This window comes from Parasteatoda tepidariorum, chromosome 11 (assembly GCF_982258835.1).
Source record: "Parasteatoda tepidariorum strain Cologne lab strain chromosome 11, Ptep-v5.0, whole genome shotgun sequence".
In the NCBI taxonomy this organism is placed as follows: Eukaryota; Metazoa; Arthropoda; class Arachnida; order Araneae; family Theridiidae; genus Parasteatoda; species Parasteatoda tepidariorum.
In genome coordinates, this window is record NC_141765.1 from 79828803 (window position 1) to 79853102 (window position 24300).

The 24300-nt window shown below is 27.6% G+C and overlaps 1 protein-coding gene across 7 annotated transcripts in view; it reads right to left on the reverse strand.

The window, feature by feature from the left end:
* Positions 1-553: 553 nt before the first annotated feature.
* The window catches only part of LOC107440008 (BTB/POZ domain-containing protein KCTD9), a 50409-nt gene continuing 26662 nt past the window's right edge, over positions 554-24300 (reverse strand). For 5 of the 7 annotated variants that reach the window (XM_043044628.3, XM_016052801.3, XM_016052773.4 and 2 more), the window contains exons 4-12: positions 22174-22217; positions 19156-19300; positions 13190-13386; positions 9076-9143; positions 7049-7147; positions 5913-6062; positions 3402-3507; positions 1821-1954; positions 554-863 (exon numbers count right to left, since the gene is read on the reverse strand). In XM_043044628.3, coding sequence (XP_042900562.1) covers positions 747-863; positions 1821-1954; positions 3402-3507; positions 5913-6062; positions 7049-7147; positions 9076-9143; positions 13190-13386; positions 19156-19300; positions 22174-22217 — 1060 coding nt within the window. In that variant the 3' untranslated portion in view covers positions 554-746. The remainder of the gene's footprint in view (positions 864-1820; positions 1955-3401; positions 3508-5912; positions 6063-7048; positions 7148-9075; positions 9144-13189; positions 13387-19155; positions 19301-22173; positions 22218-24300) is intronic. The other 2 variants (XM_043044632.3, XM_071187576.2) reach the window with 1 other exon arrangement.

Below are 24300 nucleotides of genomic sequence, written 5' to 3' on the forward strand. Positions count from 1 at the left end.
ATTTTGCTGGAATATTGCATATATTTTTACTTAATACTTTTAATTAAAGATTTTTTAGGAGTACAGATAAATAGGAATCTTTCACTATTTATTGTTATACTTTCACTGTTCGTTAATAAAGAGAACATGAGGCAGGCAGCAACATTGTTAAAAGTGTGACACCCAAAAAGGAAGTAACATGATTATTTCTGGAGGGTAGTTATTTGTCTTGTCTGATACTGCAAGTCGTTATATCCACTTATATCCTTGAGTTACAAAGATTTCAAAGTTTCCAGTTATTTTAATAATAGTTTACACAAGAATAACAATATTTTTAGTATTATTTTAATAAATGCCTTTTAAGTTTAAAAGGTGTTTATTTAAACGTTAATTTAATGCAACAAAACAACCAGAGCAAATGTTTTTTTATTCCTTTGATCAAACATCTAAGTTAAGAGCCAACTTGAAAAAAAAGTTAAAAATATAAAATGATGTACACAAACAAAAATCAAAGCCACAACAATATTTCAGTCTATGAAGTAAATATTGTAAAGCAAAAAATATGCTCTAAAAATTGTGAAAAAACTAATTTATTTTGAGTAAATTGTATGTACAAAATTTTTACAATGTGATCTGAAACAGAAAAGCATCAAATAAACTATTTATGTAAGATAATTGCAGAAAACCAAATATTTTATGAATGAAAGAATGAAGCAATTATAAGTAGTTAAATATACTAGATAAGTAAATTACACATCATTAGTCTTTTATCGTATTGCTTGTGACATATGAAGAGGAGTCAACATAAGTTCAAAAGCTGTATCTTTTAAATTAGCTCCTCTAAGATTGGCTTCATGTAAGTCACTACCAGAAAGATCACAATTCTAAAAAACAAGTAAAATAAAAAGGTTAGAAAAAATTAAAATAGAGTTAGATATCAAATAGTCTATAAATTATTAGGTGGTTAAGAATGAAATTTATAGATTATAATATAGCAAACATTAACAGTTTATAATTTGAAATGGGCTTATTATTTTACTATTTATTTTTCTAGATAGAAAGTCCAAATCTGATTGTCACTTGTGATGAAAATATCTCCAATATGATAACCACAAACAATCAGCACAGTGGATGGACCAGAATGAATCACCAAAACATACTCCAAAGCATGATATTCTTCAAAAGATCCATTATGAAAAGATTAAAAAAGGTGGGATCTATTACGATTTCATGAAATCTTGGCTCATCGCCAATACATCAACTCTTATCTTATTGCACAACAATGTGCTAGAATACACAATTCACAAATAGCTGTGTCAAAACTACACGTATTGAAACTTCTGAACCTATATTTATCCTCACCGGGCCAAGTCTCAAATGATGCTACAAAGCCACTTCTATAATTTGGACAACTTCTTAATAATAAAATAATTTCATTATGACAGAGTTATAATTTGAATATTCCGGAAATTCATCGACCACCATGGTATTAAAACACAGGCATAGACAACCCACTATTTAAATAGCAAAAGAGTGCAAACAATAATTAATACTTTGATGAATAAAATAATTATTATATTTGTAAGTTATCAAGCAACTTTGCCTTTTCTCTAAAATGTTATATATGTATAATATAAAAACAAAAAGAAAAATCGAATTTGTAAATCATAAAAATTATAAATAGAAAAACATCTTAAATGTCTTCACAATGAATTATAATTATTCATTAGCTTAAGAATAAATAGAAATCCTAAAAATTTGATAAAATTAATTAAATTTGATAAACTAAAACTAGTTAGAGCATATTAAGTTTCTGATAACCAAAATAATAATGATCATACTTCAAGATCAGCACCAGCTAGAACAGCACCCCGAAGATCACAGTTCTGTAAATTTGCATTTTTCAGAGTAGCTACTCTCAAGTTGACACCCGCCATTTGACTTCCTTCCAAAACTGCACCTTTCAAGTTTACACCTACATAATTAGAAATCTAAGACTAGTTTGAAGCATATTTGTTTATTATGTGATGTATGTAAAGGAAAAATTTCATGACCTCTTAATAACAGGGTGCGTAGTCAGATTTTTTCAACAAAAAATAAGCACCGTTTAAGTATTTTTTAAGCACTCAAAAAGTATTTTTAATCACTTTCCAAAAAAAAAATCATAATTAGGATCTGTGCAGTAATAAAAATTATTTTTTAAGTTCGTAATTTATAAACATAAAATCAATAAAATTCAAAAATATTTCCAAAAACTTTACGTAATCACAATAAAAAAACTAGTTTCTGTTAAATATTGCAGAGAAAATTTTGAAAATCAAGCATATTTCGTAATTTAGAACAACAATCAACACGGCAAAGAAAATTACTTTTCAGAAGATAGAAAATTAAGCTGTTTTTACAAACCCTTTTAAAAAACGCTATGCACCCTACCTCCTTATAATATCTTTTCAAAATTCTTGCAAAATATGAAGCAAACATCTATACACAACAGAGCCTCAAATAAATATTTTAGTGAAATGTCTGTAAATTTTGATAATCATTGAGTTCGTAAGAAGCAAAAGGTAGATTGTAATCATCATTAATCGTCACATGGCAATGTAAAATCGTTATGGATCTTGATTTAATTTTCAAGTGGGCAATTTTTAAATTTCATACACAAAACTCCTTGCTGATCAGAATAATGAAAATTACTCTGACCAGTAAAGAAATTTAAGAATAATGAAAATAAAAACATTATACAAAAGGGATAATCTAATATAATCACAAGGTGATCTGCCTGTCATAGGTTGCCAATCACAGCTTTAAACTTAGTGATTGGCACAGTGAACTAGGAGTGTTTGACAGGTTTTTAAATTTCATTGATAGTATAGGTCATTCCGTTTCTGGAGTAAGAGTACTTTAGTCTGTGTTGAAGGTTGTGACGTATTTTCTTTTTGTCTTCCAGTATTCATAAAGTTATTACGATGGCATGATTTATGGCATTCGGTACTAATGTAAAATTTAATATGTATGATCAAAATACTCATAATATATGATTTGAATGATTATTTACATGGTAATACTGGTTTGAGTTACTAGTTAAGTACAGTTAAAGACTAGTTTCAGTTACCTAAAGGCATTAAAAGGTATACAAGGAAAAATAAAATAGGCATAAAATTAAGTATGTAAAGTAATATTCAAAACATGTAACCACATACACAGCTTTCACAATTACTGTACAAGGCTTGGTCAAACTGGGCTTAATCTATGCTTTTGAATCAAACGTACAAAAGAGTTTACTATGCATACACTTAAAGGGGAAACTAAACACCACTCCTATTTTGAATGATTATTTCAAATTTCTCTTTAACTATCGACAAGAATAATACTTATACAAATGATATTAGAGCAAACAAAAAATTAGCAATTCTGTAACCTACCTTCCATATTAGCTCTATTTCCGGCAGGGTCTTCCATATTACAAGACCTTAAATTTGCACCTTCAAGATTTGCACAAAGCATTTTTACACCTAGTAAAATTGCACCCTACAAATTCACAATATTATTACTCATGTTATCACTTAATGTATTCAACAATACACGAAATTAAAAAAAATATTAAACTAGTTATTACAAATAAAATACAAAATATATTTTCCCCTTTACATCAGGCGCTTAGTCTATAATAACTTTTAGAAAATATTACATTGCTTTGTATTTGTATTTTCTTTTGGATAATTAAATACACTAAGTGGACAAATTTGTTAAAATTTTTTTAAAGAATTGTCTGTACATATAGCCCACAAGTAACCCACTTTTTCTCTTAACACACTCAACACAATACATACCACCTTCTAAAAATAAAGCACATTTTATAAACCTAACATAAGATAAAGCAAGGAGGCTTTGAAATTAACTTAAGAAACCAAAAATTTATTAAACTGTAAAAGATGAACAGTAACTTGAACTTTGTAAACAGAATAATTAATGTATAAATAAAATATAAATTAGTATTTTATTAACAATAAAAACAAATTCTAATGCCATTGAAAGTTGGTATAAAAAGTGAACAAACCATATCAAGGAAATGGTAAGCTCCAAAATTATTGAAATGTTTATATTAGATACAGAAACTTCAAAAAATTACAGTGGCCTCTTTTTACTCTCAAGGGGGAACATTTATAACTTTATAGACTGATATCTGCACTTTAATTTAATGAAAATATTTTAAGTTTTGCGTAAAGCATTTTATGTAGGGTTACAAGATTGTTACAGAAAAAAAAAATTCTCAGAAGATTTATGAAATGTTTTAAAAATTTAATGAGAATACAATTAAAAAGATATACAACATACACACTAAAAAACATATGCATGGTACAAAAATTAAAATAATACCATGTAAAACACCTGAAAAATTATTTCTGTTTTCTGTAAAATAATACTAATACTGTATATTATACAGTATTAGTATTATTTTACATGTAAACAGAATTTCAGTACGAAATATTGAACATTGATATATTAATTGTTGTTTATATTTTATCTTTCACTTCATTTTATTATGTTCTAACACAATTTTATAATTCAAAAATGATCTATGAGTGTCCATGCTGTTTGCAGGCACTAAAATGCAACTTAGGTCAATTTGGATAATATTCTGTCATAAATTTACAAAACTGGATCAATTTCCATCCCTCAGCATGTAATTCATTGACTGTTGCATTGTCATTATTAAATTTGTACGTCCTTAATTATCTGGGTACTCTAAAAATGTAATTTTATTATTGATCTACTTTCCTTAAATGTTTCCACATTTTGAATTTTTAAATTTTGGAAAAGTACTGATTGCCATTATAATGTAAGTAATAAATTAAAAAGAAAAGGCAAAACTCAAATTTTAAAAACATTCCCTGCAAATTTATCCGCATTAAAAAATGCTTTTTACCAACTTGATTTGCACAATTTCAATAATGTAAATTGCACAGATTGATAATTTGTGCAAAATTGTACCACAATCTTAGGAAAAAAAATGTATTTGTTGCAATAAAAAAAAAAAATTCCTTATACATTAAATAATGGCATTTTTTAAAAATTGACAATTAAATTTTTTTTTAAATAAAAACAATATGTTCCAGAACAGGAAATAAGATATGTCTTCATGCCACAGAATTAGCTAATTTATATTTATTACAGTATTCTTATGGATATTTTTGATGTCAATGTAACTTAATTTGAATAAATGTACAAAACCAGCCATTTGCATTAAAAAAAAAAGACTTCACATATTGCTGAATAAAAAAACTAAACTTAACTCAGTTGAGCATCAGCCCACTGAATAAAGGTGGAGAGTAAAGTTCTTGAATGAGTTTTGATAGAAGAAACCTTACCCACTTTTTAAAATATTTCTCAATTGAATTTATGGGGACAAAATTTTGTCCCAAGATTTTTAATTGTAAAAAAACTGTGTTATGTGAAATTGCTCTGCTTGTGGCTGTAGTTAAAGAGGCACATTATCTAATGAGTTTTATCCACATTATCTAATGAGTATACCAACACATTAAGTGTCGCACCAAATAAATGACTGTTAGGAACAGTGAAAAAACCATAAATTAATGTGTTAACTGGAGATTTGGAACTGAAGAACATGTTAACTGGAGATTTGTATTAAACATATCCACATTAATGTAAGACCACCAAATTTTACAGTTTTAAATCTTGCTATTTTAAAATAATATGTGATGATTAAAATGTGATGAATTTGAAAAAATTCAATTTATAAAAATTGCTAAAAGATTATTTTTTTTTATCTCTGAGTGGGTGGGTGTATATACAAGTTAAATTAGATTTTAAAAAAATTAATTAGATTTTATACAAATAAATATATTAAAAACCAAATTAAACTTCCCCAGCATCTACTGGAAAGTTAATAAATGAGGAAAGAAATGACCTACTTCAAGATTAGCATGAGATAAATCTGTTCGTTCTAGACAACAGTAACTGAGATTTGCTCCAGATAGCTTTGCTTCATGAAGGTTTGCATATTTAAAATTTATGTGCCTTAGATCTAATCGAGACAAATCAGCATGGGATAAATTTACACCCTATATACAAAAGATATAAAATTAACAAGCAGGATAAAAATTATGGCTCACAAATAAAACACGTAAACTCAGAGAATATAGTAATCTCTCACATACAACATTTTTTGAACCTAATACTTTACTTTCATAATTATGTACCACACTAATAATATTTCTGCACTTAAATACACAAGACTATTTTATTATTTAACAATGTTTAGAGACAAAGGTGCAACATTTCTGCTAGATTTCATTTTATTTGCTAAATACCTCAATAAGGAGTCATGAAGTGAATTAACTATCATTTATAATCATTGATGTTTTTTGTTTCTTTTAATTTATATTATTGTACGTTATAAATAATAAAACCACCAAAATTTAAGCTTTTTACATTAATTCCTTTTGTCAATTTATGTTTTTATTTAAGTATTATATTCATTTACTTGAAACAGTTGACAGCATTATATTTCTCAATTAGCCTGTCGCAAGAACAACAGTAACACTTTTGTAAACATGCAGTAAACAATTTTTGTTCATGAGGATGCCTGCTATGCAAAGGTTCAATTTTTAAGAAAGAAAAAAAATACTTATGCATATTTGTAAGTTCATGATCACACATAAAACAAACACTTCCCTGAATGTTTGTAATCACTTAGAAAACGAATGATTTTTTGAAGTTTGTTTCAAACCAAATTACAGTGCTCCTGAGCATAAAACTACTTAGAAAATGAATAAAAAATTTCATTGAGAGTTTTTAAATAAATAAAAGTTTTACTATTATTTTTCCCTTCTTGCACTATGTTTCTTAATTAGGCTTCTCATTAATTTATTCAGATCCTTTATAGTTATCAATGCATAGTCAGAAACGGTAAGTATTAATGTTAAACAGCACACACCATATTTCTTTAATAACTTATGGATGAAGTCAGTCCGAAAAATGTGAAATATAATAATTTAATTTATTAGTGATAAACTAGAATATAAATTATCAATTCAAAATTACATACCTGAAATCTCAGTTCAGTTGCATAAGACGTAGATATTAATGCATTTATAACATCTCGGCGAGTAAGAGCTGCACCATCAGAAAAAGAATGTTGCTCTTCCTTCAAAAGAAATTAAATTAGCAATTATTATAGAAACTAATTTCTACAGTACATAGAATTTTATCTATTTTTCATCATATCACTTAAGTATGTTAAGTACTTAATTTTTTATTAAGTGCCACTTAATTAAGCTGCAAATAAGCTAGAATAAATATTTTATTAAATGTTACATGTAGTTTAGCGAAGCTTTGATGAAATAAATCAGAGATTTCTTTTGTCGAATTATGCTCAAGATAAAAATCCATTTAAATAATAAATTTATTTTTAAAAATCGTTTATGTGATCATACAGAAAAACTGTTTGATAATACAATAAAAGAGTAAAAAAAAAGATTTAAAAAAAATAAATCATATTTTGTTTATTACTTTGTTTATCTAAATTTAATTATTAAAGGAATATCAAGTATAATATATTTTTAAGCCATTAAATATTTCCTTTTTAAAGCATAATTTATACACAATTAAGATTAAGGGGTTACAGCACCCTCAAAACAATTGTTTTTTTTTTTTTTTTTTTTTTTAATAAACAAATGATTTTTTGGCTGCCTTACATGCAATACTTAACTTCCCAATTTCTTAATTGTCATAAAATTTTTATCTTTGCATCTTTATTTTAATTTTCCTTCAGTCTTTTTTTCTAAATATCTACAATTAACGCAGCTAAAATTTTAAGCATTCATTTGCTTATTATATCAATAAGAACATTATCTAAGGCTGGTTACAGGTTACAAGCAGAATCAAACATTATCTAAGGTTAGTTATGAGAAAAAACAAATATAATTGCAGGAGAGTTTATTTCAAAGCCTATCTTTAATTGACTAGGAATTTAAATTAAATGTTAATGTAACATTCACCAAAAATAGTTCAAATGAAAAAACCTAGGCAAGTTCTTAAATTATAATTTTGCTCTTGGCTTAAAAGACAATTACCCTTTCGCTTAAATATTTATAATTTGTAAATAATGCAGATAGAGATGAATTTTCTTCAATGTGTTTCAAGTGCTAATATAAGTATAGAATGTTTTCAATACTTTAGTTTTCTAGTTAATGCGACATCTTAAATTTGTATAATTATCAAGTTTCGAATAAGTCACTTAAGGTAGAAAAGACAAAATTGAAGTCTTGATATTAAATATATTTTCATACATGACATTTCCTATTTCGCTAGAAATGATGTATTTAATATTAATATATTCTAACAGCAAAAATAAAATATAGCAACGTATTCCAAGAGCAATCAATTGTCAGACAATTGGTCATGGAGGTTAAGGAAGGCTTCATAATTCTTCAAGGCTATTGACATGATAGTGGCAATGTGACCAGCAAAGAACAGGGACACTGGCTGCCTTATTTCTCAGACAAACTGGTAACTATCGACTGGAAGTTGGACATGATATTGAAAAAAAGCATATAAAAGTAGTTATGTGTATATTTTTATCACTAAACTTTGCATTAGTAAATAAAAAGTTCTAAATTATTTTATTACTTTAGAAAGATTCTGTTCTTTGTAATTATTACTCAAGATCTCTCTAAAAGCATAATAAATTATTTTTAATTATAATAAATGTTATTTTAATTATTTGAACCAATGATTTTTTTTTAAATATCAAGTGTTGAAAATGATGATTTTAATTGTTGGCACACTGAATAGGGGAAAAAAAAAACAATATTCAAAGTTTCTTTTAAGTAACAAATACAAAATATATTTTTAATTATAATTTTCCTTGTTGCATACTGCATTTAATGTTCCATTTGAGTGCTTTTATTAAATTTATTTTTTAATTTGTAATCTAATTAATTCAAAATTGAATGATTTCAACTCTATTCTATTTTAACTATTTGTATCAAACAGTTATAACTGAACAGAGGAATATCGTAACATTTTGAAAAATAATGAGAGAAAAAATGTGAAACAAAGAAAAGCTATAACCTGCACATTCTTTTCTAGTATTTTAACCAAACTTTCAATGCCAAAAAATCTTGCTTCTTCTAAAACACCTATAACAAAACACATCATTATTTCATGGAATTCTCTAATTCTTAAGCGCAGTATAGAATCTTCGCTCAAAAAGTATTTTAAAATTTAGTTACACATAAGCAATAGTTATTTGAAGTTTTAATAAAGAATTATTGTTTTCAAATATAATTATTTGATTTATTTTATTAAAATAATTTTTTATTTAAATTGATACCTAGTAAATACCTTATGAGTAACTGAAGTCATTAAATATTTAATTAGATTTATTTTAGGCGTCACAATTTAAATATAGTTAAATGTATAGTGGAAAAAATTACACCCTGAATAACTTCTGATCTAATAATTGAATTGTTGTATCTCTGAAACAATTTACAAATAAAAACATTTTTGCACACATTTATAAACCTGAAATAAGCTAAAATAGCTTGGAAAGAGCATAAATAATGTCACACAAATAATCACATGATCATTTTGGTACTCTAAAGAAGCACTTTCTTCAGTGTCAAAACATAGAATAAAAAGAGAGAAGCGCAAAGATGAAAAAAAAAAATTACAAACACATGCATTAAAACAAAGAAAAATGGGATTAGCCAAGTTCAAAAAGGACAATCAACAATTGAGCCACCCGAAAGAAAGTATGGTGGTAAGTAGTAATGCCTGATATTACAAGAAGGGTTGGAGATTAAGTAGCGGTGCTATATACCGAACAAAAATAATTATATGTCTGTCTATACAACATTATTTACACCCTCTTTTTAGTTTAATTCATACACATCATAAAGTTAACATTCTTTATATGGATTACTAGCCACCTGATGTAGCCAGTTGGTTTACCAACACAAACTCAAAACTACACAGTTCCTCATTGTCATCTACCTGCAAAAACTACCAGCCTTGCAGATACATGTTATCTCCTGTAGCCTTTAGTATCATTGTTCTAAATCTGTAATAATTGCAATGAATGCATTGCTGTGATAATTGCATTTGATATGCAAATCAGAAAGACAGAAATTGTCTATGTGTAATATTTTAGGCGAAATTATTCCTAAAAATATTACTAAGAGTGAAAATGGGAAAAGTAAAAATAGTGTGAGACATAATAAATAGCATTTATATTTTTAGTTTCTTAAATATATTGACCAAGGGTCATTCAACTGGTAGTTATTTTGCCTACACAAAATCCCCACTTCATGTTCCATATTGTTCATTATCAACACAAATTTACTTATACGTTTATTTGTGGCTCCATACTGACTGTGCTACATTTCTCCAAATCCATGGCATTTATATTGTTAGAGAAAATAGGAAGAGTAGAAATTGCCCCCAGAGAGTTTAATATGCATAGAGTACATACATAAAATCATCTGCAGAATTTTAAAAATGTGTATAGATCCATACGTTGATATTACAGGGAATATATGAACACTTCAAACTCTCAACAAACATATAGTACACACAATAGTACCTTTTACACTGTACAACATATAATAACAAACAATAGTACCTTTTACATAGTACAACACCTTTAGTACAAACATATAAACAAACATATAGTACCCACACCACATCTTTAACATTAGCTCACTGACAGTGATGCATGTTGAATATGTAATACTCATTATTTTGAGTTTTTTAGTGTAGTCTCTGTGGTGAAAATAGATTTTTGAGAAAATGATTCAATAAAAAGAGGCTTTTGAAAATTCTTTTCTAATTTTTATTTTTAAGCTTTAATCCTTGAATTAAAATTAGACGATAAGGAATTACATAACTTACAATTTGCATTACTAGATAGTTGGTACAGTGAGAATTGAAAGCTATTTACAGTTTTTGTATGCTTTTGCAAAATTTTAAGTAGAGCCTGTGAATTTTTCTGTAGTCTAATTAATTAAAGACAAAATTAATAATTAAATGTTATTCAAATAAAATACTTCATACTAAATGCCTATATACAAAAAATTATTTATTTAGAATCCAGGAACCCTTTCAAAATTTTGATGAAGAATTATGTAACATTTGAGAGGCACTTAAATGGTAGCAAGGAAAAATGCAAATTGCATCAAAGAAAATTGACCATATTCAGGGCTCACGCTAAGGACTTCAAATTATTAGCCAGTAAATTAGCCAAATATCAAAAATATGACTAAAATTTCAAAATTCTTAGTTAAAAATTTTTTTCTAATAATTCTTTCCCCCATAGAAAACTTCAAAACAAAATACACATTTACTAAAAATTAAATTATTTAACAAAATTAAATCATTTCGAGTCATTTTAGAGCTGAGGAGGAGTAAATGAGCAATGAATGGGAGAGACAATAAAAAAAGTAGATGTTTTATCATTGAGGAAATGAAATACATATAGGTTGGAGTTAATTTTTAATAACTACTTAGACTAGAGCAGTAATATAAAGTTAAACCTAAAGCAACATTACATTATTGTATATAAGAAAATACAATATGTATATGAGAAATATTGTACATATATTTGAAGAAACATATCTTCTGCAAAAATGGTTGTTAATATGAACCTGACTACCACTTAATTTTGTTTTATCGACGCAAACTGTATGGAAGAATTTTGTCACGTCATATCACATGATCCGGCAATGAATGAGGTAATCTGTGTTTTATGGTAGTTTGTCTCATGCTTACATAAACGCTCTTGTTGCTTACATTATCTGGACTATTAGTTCAGATAATGATAATTTTAGTGATTATGCAACGTATTGTATCTAACAAAAATTACTGAAATCAAATAAAAATATACAGGATTTGTACAGAATAATTTTTTCAGGATTGAGGGGGATATATATTTTTCATTTGATAGAAGAAATCATTCACAAACACACAAATTTACGATTTTATTGGCTTTCACGAGGCGGAGAATGTTCAGCGCAGGCTCTGCATATTTCTAAAAGTTATATTTTTTATTGATTTCATTACATGTTAAACAAGATTAAGTAGAACCAAATAATAAAGTAGAATTGAAGGAACTAGCATGGAAGCATGCTTTACATTATTAAAATCATAATTTTACATAAGGAGTTGAAAATATTCAAATCGCTAAACCCTCCAGGAATGGAAAAGATCTCCCTTCTCACTTTCTGTGAAATCAACTGACAGAATTAAAATAGAATACTTTAAAAACCAACTTTTATTTATAATAAAAAATGTTATAGAGCATTTTTCAGACTGTATTTCTAAACAGAACTCTTTTGTTGAAATGAAAATTCAATTCAAATATGCACAAGGAAATTTAGAATCTGATAGGCACATTTTAAGCAGACCTGTTGAATTATATGTAGTGGGAATGGTCCTCAAGTATCTGAAAATGATGTGAAAATTAATATTTATTGATTTTTTAACATGCTTTTTTTCCAAACAGAATTATTTTAAATATTGAAAACAAAATATAGCCAAATAATGATCTCATGAGGAAACTATGAACTGAATGTTTGTAAAGTGAGCAATTGAGTGAATATTTACAACATAAATGTTACAAATGAATGCTGTTAAACACTTATATTATAAACGTTAAAAGTAAAAGCGATTCAAAACATTCTTTGCTGATTTTGAGATACAGAACTCATCCAATGAAACTTTTTATTATTATTTTTTATATAAATTACAATCATTTAAAAGCACACTATTTTTCGAAGTATTCAAAATGTATCATTTTCTCTCTTAATAATTTTTTTCTCCATTACACACTGATTATGATATTGCAATAAAAATATAATACTTTTATTTTTCTTTCCTGTTTCTGAAAAACTTTGTTCTCTCAGATTAATTACTTCTATGCCATCTAAAATTAATAATCCATAGCAAGAGGGCTCAACCAAGCATGAACTCCTGTTCTATTTTTTTATAATAGATTATCAGTAATGAGGAAAGTAAGTGTCATAGGGAAAAAAAGAAAATGCGACCTTTCCTGAATACTCTGTGTGGTTCCTAATAAACCGCAAAATTGAGTAAAAATTATTAAGTTTAAACAAGAATCTGTTTTAGGGGGAACTTTATAAATGAAGAAAAATTATACATGAAAAACTAAGAAAGACAATATTTGTACCTCTTGGATTAGTGGTTTTATCAAGTATTAATTGACCATGCCTCAAATAATTCAGTATAGGTTCAAAATAGACAGGACTACGGTCAATAAGAAAAGCACCATAGTTATCAACTGAACTTGGGCGAAGAAGTGAGCTCTCTTCAGATGCTATCATACAGGCAAGCATAGAGTTTGGTTCTTTGGTCAGTAATGTACTTCTAAACATAAAAACAATAATAATAATTAACTAATTGAAGTTTTAAAGACTATGTAAGTAAGCAAAGACATAACTCGTAAGAACATAAAAAGCCCTTCATGATAAATATTTATTTATAAATGTATTATTTATTACACTAGAGGGTGAATTTAAAATCCTATACATCAAAATTTAATGGCTAATAATTCAGTAAAAACACATTAAATTTTGATTTCCTTGAAGTAGCTAATAGCTTAGATAGTTTTGAATGTATTTCAACTGGCATCTGTGACCTAGTGCTCAGGTTTTTGAAATCTGTCAGTAGTGTGTCAGGCAATGTCTAATGTGATTTTTGTTCAAGGGCATAATAATTTTTTATTTTTTACCAGAATCAATAAATATACATTTTGGAGGGTTGTTTTTCAAGTCAGATTCTTATGTCATTAAAGAATGACTGTTAAAAATGAAAGGTGTCATATTTCAACTAAGAATGTTGCACCTTTGTCTTTGTTGCACTTTCATTTGAACTCACAATTTGGTGCTACTTATATGGACTTTTAAATTTTTGTGCCCCTTTAAACTCAGCTTATACATTTGATAAATATAAAAATATGAATATGCACACTATATATTCCAATAATATATATCCAATATGAATACTTAGCTTAAAACATTTGAAATCATGAAACTAATTAACTTATGAGGAATTTATACTAATAATTTGTATCAACAGAACATCATGAATTTTATCATGATAATTTATATCATCAGAACATTTGTATCATGTTATTTTGGCAAAAAGTCATTAACAAGCTTCATTAACAGCAATGATGTTAACAATTAGAAAATAAAAAATGCTGAGAAAATTTCAAGGTGTGCCTACTTTTTGCATTTCTTCATACTCACTAGTTTTTTTTTAAACATTTTTTAGAAGAAAAAATTCTGAAGTTTACTTTAAAGTATGAATTTCCTCACGACTCTACATGCAGTCCAAGTTTGTACAGTAAAAAATGCTGCCATTAAAAAGCTTATTCAAAATCTAAAGTAATATACTGTAAGAGTATATAACAATCAAAAAGTAATATACTGTAAAAGTATATAACAATAAAAAAGTAATATACTGTAAAAGTATATAACAATCAATAAGTAAACTAAACTCAGCGGCGCGACAGCCCTTAAGGGCCAAGGCCTACTGTGCCCATCTCAGTTTTCTTGACCTTGGGCTCTGGGGTGCAGGAGCAGATGCTCCGGTCAGGTGGTCAGCCGAACGCAGAACCCCCAGTGCTTAGTTCCCAAGCATGCTTGGTACTCATTTATCGACCCACTGAAGGGATGAAAGGCTGAGTCAACCTTGCCCGGCCAGAGAATCGAACCAGGGATCTGTGGCACGGCAGCGCGAAGCACTACCGCTCAGCCACCGGGCGTGTCAAAAAGTAATATACTGTAAAAGTATACAACTTTTTACTTTATTTCATAAAAATATACACGGTCAAAAATTGAGAGTATAAAAGTAACAATTTTCGAAAAAGTCAAAGAATAGAAATTTGGGATCACATTTTATAAGAAGCAAAGCTGTGATGAGTTCTTTAATTATTTGCATAAAGTTATAAATGAATATGGGAAAAGATTTGAGCTTTTCTGTAATAAATGAGTTGATAGTTGCATAGAAATGTAAAAATTAATAAAAAAACATTTTGGAATATTTTTTTTATTACTTGAGATCTTATTTTAGGGACACTTATTCTGGTACATTCAAGTTTCCAATTATATTCTATCTCAAGATGCTACTCTTGCTTTGTTTACATTCTGTTCTATGTCATATTTTCATTTTTTATTATTATTTGTTTTATTCATTAATATGTGCTCCTTATTACTGTAGTATCATGATTATCCAAAATTATTCCATCAGAATAACTCTGTTAAATGTAGTTAATTCACAATTTTTCAGACACTTGGTTTTTCTTTTTATCTCCTTTTCTCAATTAATAATATGCAGTGATGTATTGAGTATTCTAAATAACTTCCAAGTTGTTATGCTCATAATAATATAGTAAGGCAAAACCTCTTTTGTTATTTAAAGATATCCAAAGAGGATTAACTATTGCAACTCACAGAGATAAAAGAGCTGTTAATTATGATAAAAAATTTTCATTGCTGAATATATGAACGGAAGAAAGGGAATTACTATTTGGCACAACAATATGTGGGGCATTTATAATAGGAAACATATTTTGTAGTGCTTGTCTCACAAGCTAGTAATTGAAGTTTGCTTTGATTTTTGTTAAAGAATCTAATAATTATTACTTAAAAATTTTTTGTATCTACTAATCTAGTTTCACCATCATGGTTTTCAATTCTGCTAACAGGAAACATGCAACATTATACATAATTATCCCAACTTTTGAAATTTATTAATATGTGATGATTATAACAATAAATTTTTAATATTCAAAGCAGATTTTATTCAAAAGTTTTCAAAGAATCCAGGTTTTGCTGTATTTGTCTGTTCAGTAACCCATATCATTTCCATAGACCAGGGATGGTGAACCAATGGCACGCGACACAATATTTTGGGCACTCCACCAATCACAATTGTTGTTACACTATGAATTGTTATTACACAAATGTTATTACGCTATGAAGCATATATAACAATTTAATTAAAATTCACAAACAAACAAAATAATAAACAATTATCAATAAAAAATTAATACTAAAAAACAATTAATAACCGTAAAAAACAAACTAACAATAAAAAACAAGCAAAAAAAAAAAAAAAAATCAACAGTCCTGCTTAAACTAACATCTTACAATCTAATATAAGTTATTGGTCATCTAATCTGCAACAACAGAAGTCACACTGATGTTACTTTAAGTTGAATCACGTGTATAACTGAGACATTGCAAAATGTATTTTTTTTCAATGTAAATAAAGAGTTTTGAGTTGATAGTATTTAGTATTATTATTTTCTCACTAATCATGAAGTAAAATTTTTTTGACGGCACGTCTATGACCTCATTAAGCAATTTTTTTAGAGAAAATGGCACGTTGGTGTATAAAGGTTCGCCACCCCTGCCATAGACTTTAATACCAGTAGTTAGAAAAATAAAAGCAAACACAGCTAATTCACTAAGTGATGTGTCATTACGACAAGTAATAGATGATTTGATGGGATGGAAAAACATGCTTTTAGAATTTAAGATATACTATACAAGTTTAAATCCATGAAGATTTCATCAAAATTTAGGTAAAATAAAAGAGATTTCATTTCAAGTATCTTCAAGAAAGTGCTAAGATAAGAATCAACTAAATGGGATGCCTAAAAACAATTTACCATACTTGTTGAATTTCTGGAAAATCTCATCAAAAGAATAATTGTTGAATCATGTAAATATATAATAGTTTCTCTATCAGGTACTTTTATCTTATTTCATAGTCATTTTTTAATATTCCAGGTGTGAAATAAAATTAAATCCTTGAATATAATTAATAATTTGTACCGTAATTTATGGAAGAAACGCCGCACCTATCGTAAAAGCCGCACTTGTGATAATGAGACTTAAAAGAAAAAAATCATGGTAAACGCCGCACATGTAAACGCCGCACCCATAATAACGATTTAGCGGCAAAAGTGAATATATAACATTAATTCCTTATAAATACTACTAATGTTTTAAATTAAAATATAAATTAAAATTTATAAATGTATAATTATAATAAAATCAATAATGAAATCTGCTATTGTATATTTTGGACAAACTGCTCAGAACAACATGTTACAATCGGCTGTTGGTGCCATCGTTAGGTAAAAAATTTAAATAACTATATTTATATTACTTTAATATAAATGATTTTTTTTACATCACAGTATAGGACCCAAAATTCGACACTCACGGGACCGACGAAATTCCGTATTTCGGAATTTGCAGAATTTTGGATCTCTTCCGGAAATTCCAATATGGCGCCCGTATATTACGATAATTCAATTACGCTGTTAATTTCAGAAGAACCAATAAATTTAGCTAAGCTTCAATTGTAGATTTTGATGGGGTGAATTTAAAACTGTCCCATCTTTAGAAATTTCATTGATTAAAATAATAATCTATAAGATATAATCAAGAAGAAATAATCCGAAGGATAAATAATTCAAGATGAAATAATCCGAAAAAGAAATAATCGTTTCTTCTTCAGAGCGCGATCATTGTTCTCGTTTTTTCTTTTACATAACATTTTATTTTAACAAAAGATGCTCACCTCGGAAGAAAAAAAAAGCTAACAAGGAACTACAAAAAAAGTAACAATTAATGGCAAGAACCTAACAATGAATAACTACAAAAAAGAAGCAAACAACTAATAACGATAAAAAAAAACCAAGTTAACAAGTGTAGCAAAAAAAAATAACAGTTAATGAGCAATAAAAGGATAAATAAATCGAATTTTTAAAAAAAAAAAAAGCAGCAAAAGGGATAGAATTCATTTTGTACACCAAGTGAGAAAGAAGTTTCAATGTCAAAAGGGTGTGGCTAATTTATGGTCAAACAGAAGAGGGAAATGGGGGAGGGGGACAAAACCAGTAAAGCACTTGTCAAGATTGATTCATCAGTTTCTCCCAACTAGCATTTCTTTATTTTGTTCATTGGAAATGCAGATGTTTTTACTTTTCAATTATGTTTTGTTTGATACAGATTTATTATTTTTTCTCTTCATGTTTTTATTTTTAAAAGATAAAATATAGTTACTTCCTTCAAGAGAAAAAAAATCCAAATAAAACGAAATATTACTTTTTTTTTTCCTCTTATCATTAAAATTTCTTTAAAAGAAAAAATTTTGGTCGGATTAAGTGCCGAATTTCGGGTTCCATACTGTACTACATATTTATATTTTATAAATGTTTTTTTTAATTTATTTATTTTTTGGAAATATACCTCTTTTTATTTAAATAAGAAGATATCAGTTTATAAGTCGCGTCCATAACAACGATGTATAAATATTAGCAAATACTAAAAAGAAAACTTTCCTCAATTTAATTTCTCCACAAAGCACGTTGTAACAAAGTGAGAAAAATGTGAAAGAGCTATCAACCATGCGGTTTGGTGGGAACTAGATCGAGATCAACCCACTTTCTTTAAGGGGTGGTTAGTTATCAATAGTGACGCCATCTTTTGCCATAATTCGCAACTATTTTGATTAAAAAAATGTTTTTCTTTTGAAAAATTTATTTTTAAAATATCGTAAAAGCCGCAATTAAAATTTTAAAACTTTTAAACACGTAAGCGCCGCGGCCTTTCTTCCATAAATTACGGTAGTTTATTTATTGTCTTTAAATCCAGGAGATGAATACATTTTGAAATTTCCTTATTTCTTAAGATATTTATCAGAACTTGCTGATTTTTTAATAATTTTGGGAATGAGTTAATATCATTTCCAATAATAAAGTAGCTTTTATTAAGCACATTATAACTTTCTTTTAATTTCTCTCTCTCTCTTAAGAGAGTTTAAAGACTAGTAATAATAAAAACAAAGGCTGTTTCCTACACAGAAAACTTTATCAAGCATAGTTTAAGAATTTATTTGCAATTTTTATATGAAACTTAAATGACATGCGAGAGTAACAAGCTTTTTATTACATAAAGCTTTGGTAAACATTTTAAACTTTTAATCCACTGTGATATACCATCAAAAATATTACAAAATCGTGCAAGAGACAACTGTTTCAACCTTTCGTAAATTTCACGAATCATTAAAACTCCAGCAGGTAAATGATAGATTTAGAATAAGAATAGTTTTAACCTTGTAGTTGCAAAATGTCTTCCACCAACATTTAAGAGCAGCCAATCTGGATTTGAAACAGTTTCCTTAGAAATCAAGGCAGCAGGAGGCCTATGTGAAGCAAACTGTTTGGAAATTGGTTCATTTGAAGTTGATTGCACAATCTCTGTAACAAAATTACAACTGCAAGGATTACATTAAAGTATAAATTTTTTTAACATAAAATTAGAATGAAAATTTAAACAATAAATGAGATTTTCCATTCTTAACATAATAAACATGTTATACAATTGACAATATTTTAAGATAATACCAATAACTATATTTTAAGAATAACTGTTACTATCGGATAGCTTTACAGGCAAATTTTAAAACATGCTTTGTAATCTAAGATTAATAAAAAGTGAATGAAGAAAAATTGCGAAATTCATCTAGTAATATGCTATCAGTCCTATACTGGAAAGTAGCAAATAAGTGTACAATAAAGAAACTAAAATTATATTGATAAGATTACTTTTCTCTGAAAACTCCAGTATAAAATGCTTCTTTAATATTTTTTTTAAAATTTGAGTATAACAGGGACTTTACAGATAAAACTTTTCACATTTTACCTGGGGTTATCCATATAATATATCATTATCACTTTTTGAGTGATTCCGAACCCTTCTCCTTTAAAAAAAAAACATTGTTATCAATGACCAAAAGTTCCCTTTTTGCCATTTTAGAAGAATTTCTTTCGTTCATAATTTTAATTCAATTATTAAAAGTTATTAAACTTAAAATACACCTTTCTCAATTATTTAAATAATTTTTGGATATTTTTAATAAAATTTAACACATTAAATATGAAAATATTATTCCAGGAATAAACTGATATAGGTATCAATAACAAACTTCCACTACTAACATTAAACAAAGTTGTTTTCAACTTCCTTTATGTTAATAGAAAAGCAATACTTTGAATAGTATTATTAACACTAAAAAAGGAAGTAAATTTTTTCTTCCAATAAATAATTTTGAGTAAGGATTTTTCAATTGAAACTCTTATTTACAAATAGTTTTCTGTTGTTGTCAAAAGGCTGTTCATACATCGTACTAACCAAAATTTTTATGTTAAAAAAATTCAATTTTAAAATCTAATAAAAAAACTGATTTTAAAAAAATTGAATAAAATAGTTGCTTATTCTAAAAATTAACCCAAATTCAATAAGTACAATATAGAATAGTGGATTAACTAAATTCTTCAAAAAATTTTTTTAAAAATTATTTTACTCATTGATATTTTTTAAAAAATGTTCAAAATGTTTTACATTCTCAATGAATGCAAAAAATTAATTAGCAGTTATTTTAATTTAGAAAAAATACAAGTTTATACTTCAATTTTTTTTAAATAAAACTTTTTAAACATAATAACTATTTATTAGCTAAATATTAGAAAATGCAAACCTCATTACAACATAAGAAAAAATTAATAAGCAAAAGTAAAAATGGACAGGGCATGTACTAAGAATGCCAAGTAAAAATTTATCACACATTTCTCTCTCTTGAACCCTTGATAGCAAGAGCAAAAGGAGGGGGGGGGGGCAAGAATTACTTGGCAGAGACAAATACAGACAGATTTCAACAGAGTAAAATTTAAAGGATTAGAAGACGTCAGATCTTAAGTCAAAGATCTGCAGGGTTGCCACTCAAATCTGGAAAAAAAATCCCTGTTTTCCCTGTATGTATTATACACAATATGTTAAGAGGAAAAACACAATCACTGTGTTCTTGTATAAGCTGTATTGGAAAAACTATATTAGTTGTAATTGCTGAAAAAATTTAAGGAAAAAAGGAATAGTTGAACATACTTAAAGCAAATAATGCTATAGTAAATGAACTAGTTTAATATAGCTGAAATATCATCCTTAAATGTCCCATAGATTGCACTTAGAGTGGTTACTATTTTTTAAAAGATGGGAAAAAGAAACAAAATTCCCTGTATTTTCCTAGTTTCAAAAGAGAAACTCAAAATTCCCCGCATTTTCCCTGTTATTTTAGGTAATTTTTAAATTCCCTGTGTTTTCCGTATTTTCTCTGTTCTCCCTGTGGAGTGGCAACCCTACCAAAGGCATGACAAAGAAGGCTAGATGCCTTGTGCGCCAAATAGTTTGAAGAGCCTAAGTAAATAACTGATTTATGTCAATTTATTGAAGTGCACATGTGCAATTAGTATTAAATGTAGAACAGCACTTGTTCACTTCTGGCAGCATTTTAAAAAAGGAAAAAAAATTTCTCGTTCAACAAAGGCACTTTAATTGACTTTCAAGATAATAAATAAGTTGCCATAATCGCAGAATAATTTATTTTGGGAAAAAAATGCACACAAGTTTAGAAATTTAGCTGCAATGAAACTGAGTAGAGATTTTCTGTAAACAAAACTATTTATTATAAAACTTATTCAGAATAATGCTTGATGAGAAAAATTATTATTTTAAATAAACAGTATAATGAAAACACGCCCAATTTCAGCTTTAAATGTTGCAGTTAGCAACAAAAATGCACTGGTAGGGATGCCTTGTTTATACTTTTTAACTCATCTCCTGCATTAAAATTAATAATGTTGCAGAAAAAAATTATTAAAATTAATAATGTTGTAGAGCCCATGTGTAGCTCAGCCCTTCTATAAAGTTCTAAAACTCTGTTGCTAATTTGTTGTTGCAAAAAAGTGTAACAGGGCTTATCCCATTTCCAGCTTTTTATGAGAAAAGTAAAAAACTAAAAAACATAATATTTTCACAGGTAAATTTTGAATATTTAATTATACTTTAATTAAACAATTCAAAAGAAAGTGAGAAATTCATTTTATTTAAAAATACATAACAAAGTAACTTTTTTTAAGTGATTCCACAATTATGAAATTACATATAAATTATTTTAATTAAGTAATTGAGTGAAAATTTATAGAAGGTTTATTTTGAAGAAAAACTACTTCTTCAAAGGAAAAAAAAAAGAAATAACAATACTACTACAAATTAAAATTTATAACTGTATACATACCAATAAATGGTTCTCCAGAGGACACATACAGCACATCAGCATCTCTAAAAAAGGTAAAATTGGTTTTTAAATTAAATGAAAGCAAATATTCAACCACAAATATGAGAGTTTTAAATGATAGAGTGGCAACACAGCCCAGAAAGTTGCAGATCATTTGATATATGGAACAAGGATATTGAAGTAGTGATGTATACTTAATACAGTGAAATATTGTATTACAAATTATTATTTTAATTTAAATGTCAACATTTATTCTCCAATATGGCTTAGATTAAAAATTAATTTCATTTTGGATTTAGATATACTTTTCTGAGTTGTAGTATATGATTAGTTAAGTTATCAAGTTTTTCCACACAAGCCCTGTGTAATGGGGATAATGAGGACAAAAACAATTTTTCTTAAAAAAATTATTATGGAAAAAAGAAACAATTTTCTAATTCCAAATAAAAACCAGTATGTGTTTCAAAATAAATTATTTCAAATTTCAATCTATGAAAACGAGTTAAAAATATAAAGCCGTGACAATAGAGATTTTCAACAATTTTCAGTAGCTCTTAAAAATAAATAACATTTTAATAAAATACTGCATATTAAACACCTTAGCATATTAGGTTGAGTCATTAATAACTACAAATATTCTTTGTAGTTTCTTTTCCTATTTCAAGAGAACATTATAAACTTTAAACCTAAAGCAAGGCTTCAAAAATATCAAATTTTGCCTTACCAACAAGTTACACGCTCAAACATTCTTTTCAAATGAATATTAATAAAAGCATATGAATATAACTATTATTAATCTGTCAATACATAGGTATTTCAGCTTTTATATTAATATTTTTAGTGCATTACCATCGAGATTATTTTTTAAAAAAAATAAGCATGATAAGTGGAATAAAAATTTTGAACTTTTTTCATATAATCTATGTTCTTTAGAACAATTATTTAATGACCATTAGAACATCCAAATAGAACTTCTCATTCAATATATTAACCAAACTTTTGTTTCATTTTTCTTAATTCTACCAAAACTACTCTGAAAATAGGTGTTCAACATTGTTGAGCTTAAAAAGCAAAAATTTTTTTCAAGAACAATGAATAGTTAAAGTCATCATAAAATTATTCACATCACTTTTTTAAGCTACCGCCAAAAAATTTGAAATATCTTGAATTCTCTATGAATTAAAATGAGTGACAGGACCTAGTATACCGATACTAAATGGTCCTAAGGATAATCTATGGTGAAATATTAACTATTTATCATTATTGGGAATTAGACGTGCACGAAATCCTCACATGGAAATCAATGCCTCCTGTACATATTCATAACCTTTGTAATTTTCTTCACAAAAGATTAAAAAAATTCAGTAATTATATTTCCCTTGTTTAAAATTGTATTCATTCTTTTTCTGAAGTGTCATATTTGTGATTGTAATTCTAAAGGCAGAAGAGTAAAATAAAGTAAACTCTGAATTATCTGCCAGGGGATTATCCAGTTTACAAATCATTCAAGCTCTACTTTTTTTTTTTGCAATGATAAACAACATAGCATTTAGAATTGAAAATAAATAAATTCATAATGTTGGAACTATTTTAAGAGTTTTGACAACAACATACTAGTAAACATTCATGCTCGTAGCCCAGGTGTTCAGAATTAATCAAATAATGAATCTATACTTAAACATCGCAGCATAAAAAACAATACCTAAGTAAAAACGAGCCCTCTTCTTCCTTGTCAGCGCAACAGTCCCTTGCAGGCCTTGGCTGCCTCAACAGCTGACAAACGTGAGCGCCTCCTATACATGGCATTTCCCCTCCAATTTTCAAGTCATTTTTGATATCGTTGAGACATCTAGTAGGGGGTCTACCTCTGGGACGGGATCCCTCGAGGTTCTTGAAGGTAACGATTCTCATGGCACTATTTTCAGGGCTTCTTCATAGATGACCCAGCCACCTCAGCCTATTGCTGTGGATTATTTGCGTAATTTGGGGCAGCTTATAGAGTCCGTAGAGCTCAAAGTTATATTTAGTTTGCCAGCATCCCCTTTCTCGAATTGCGCCAAAGATAGCTCTGAGGAACTTTCTTTTTGAATGTGTTCAGTAACTGCTGTATATCTGAATTTAGGGTCC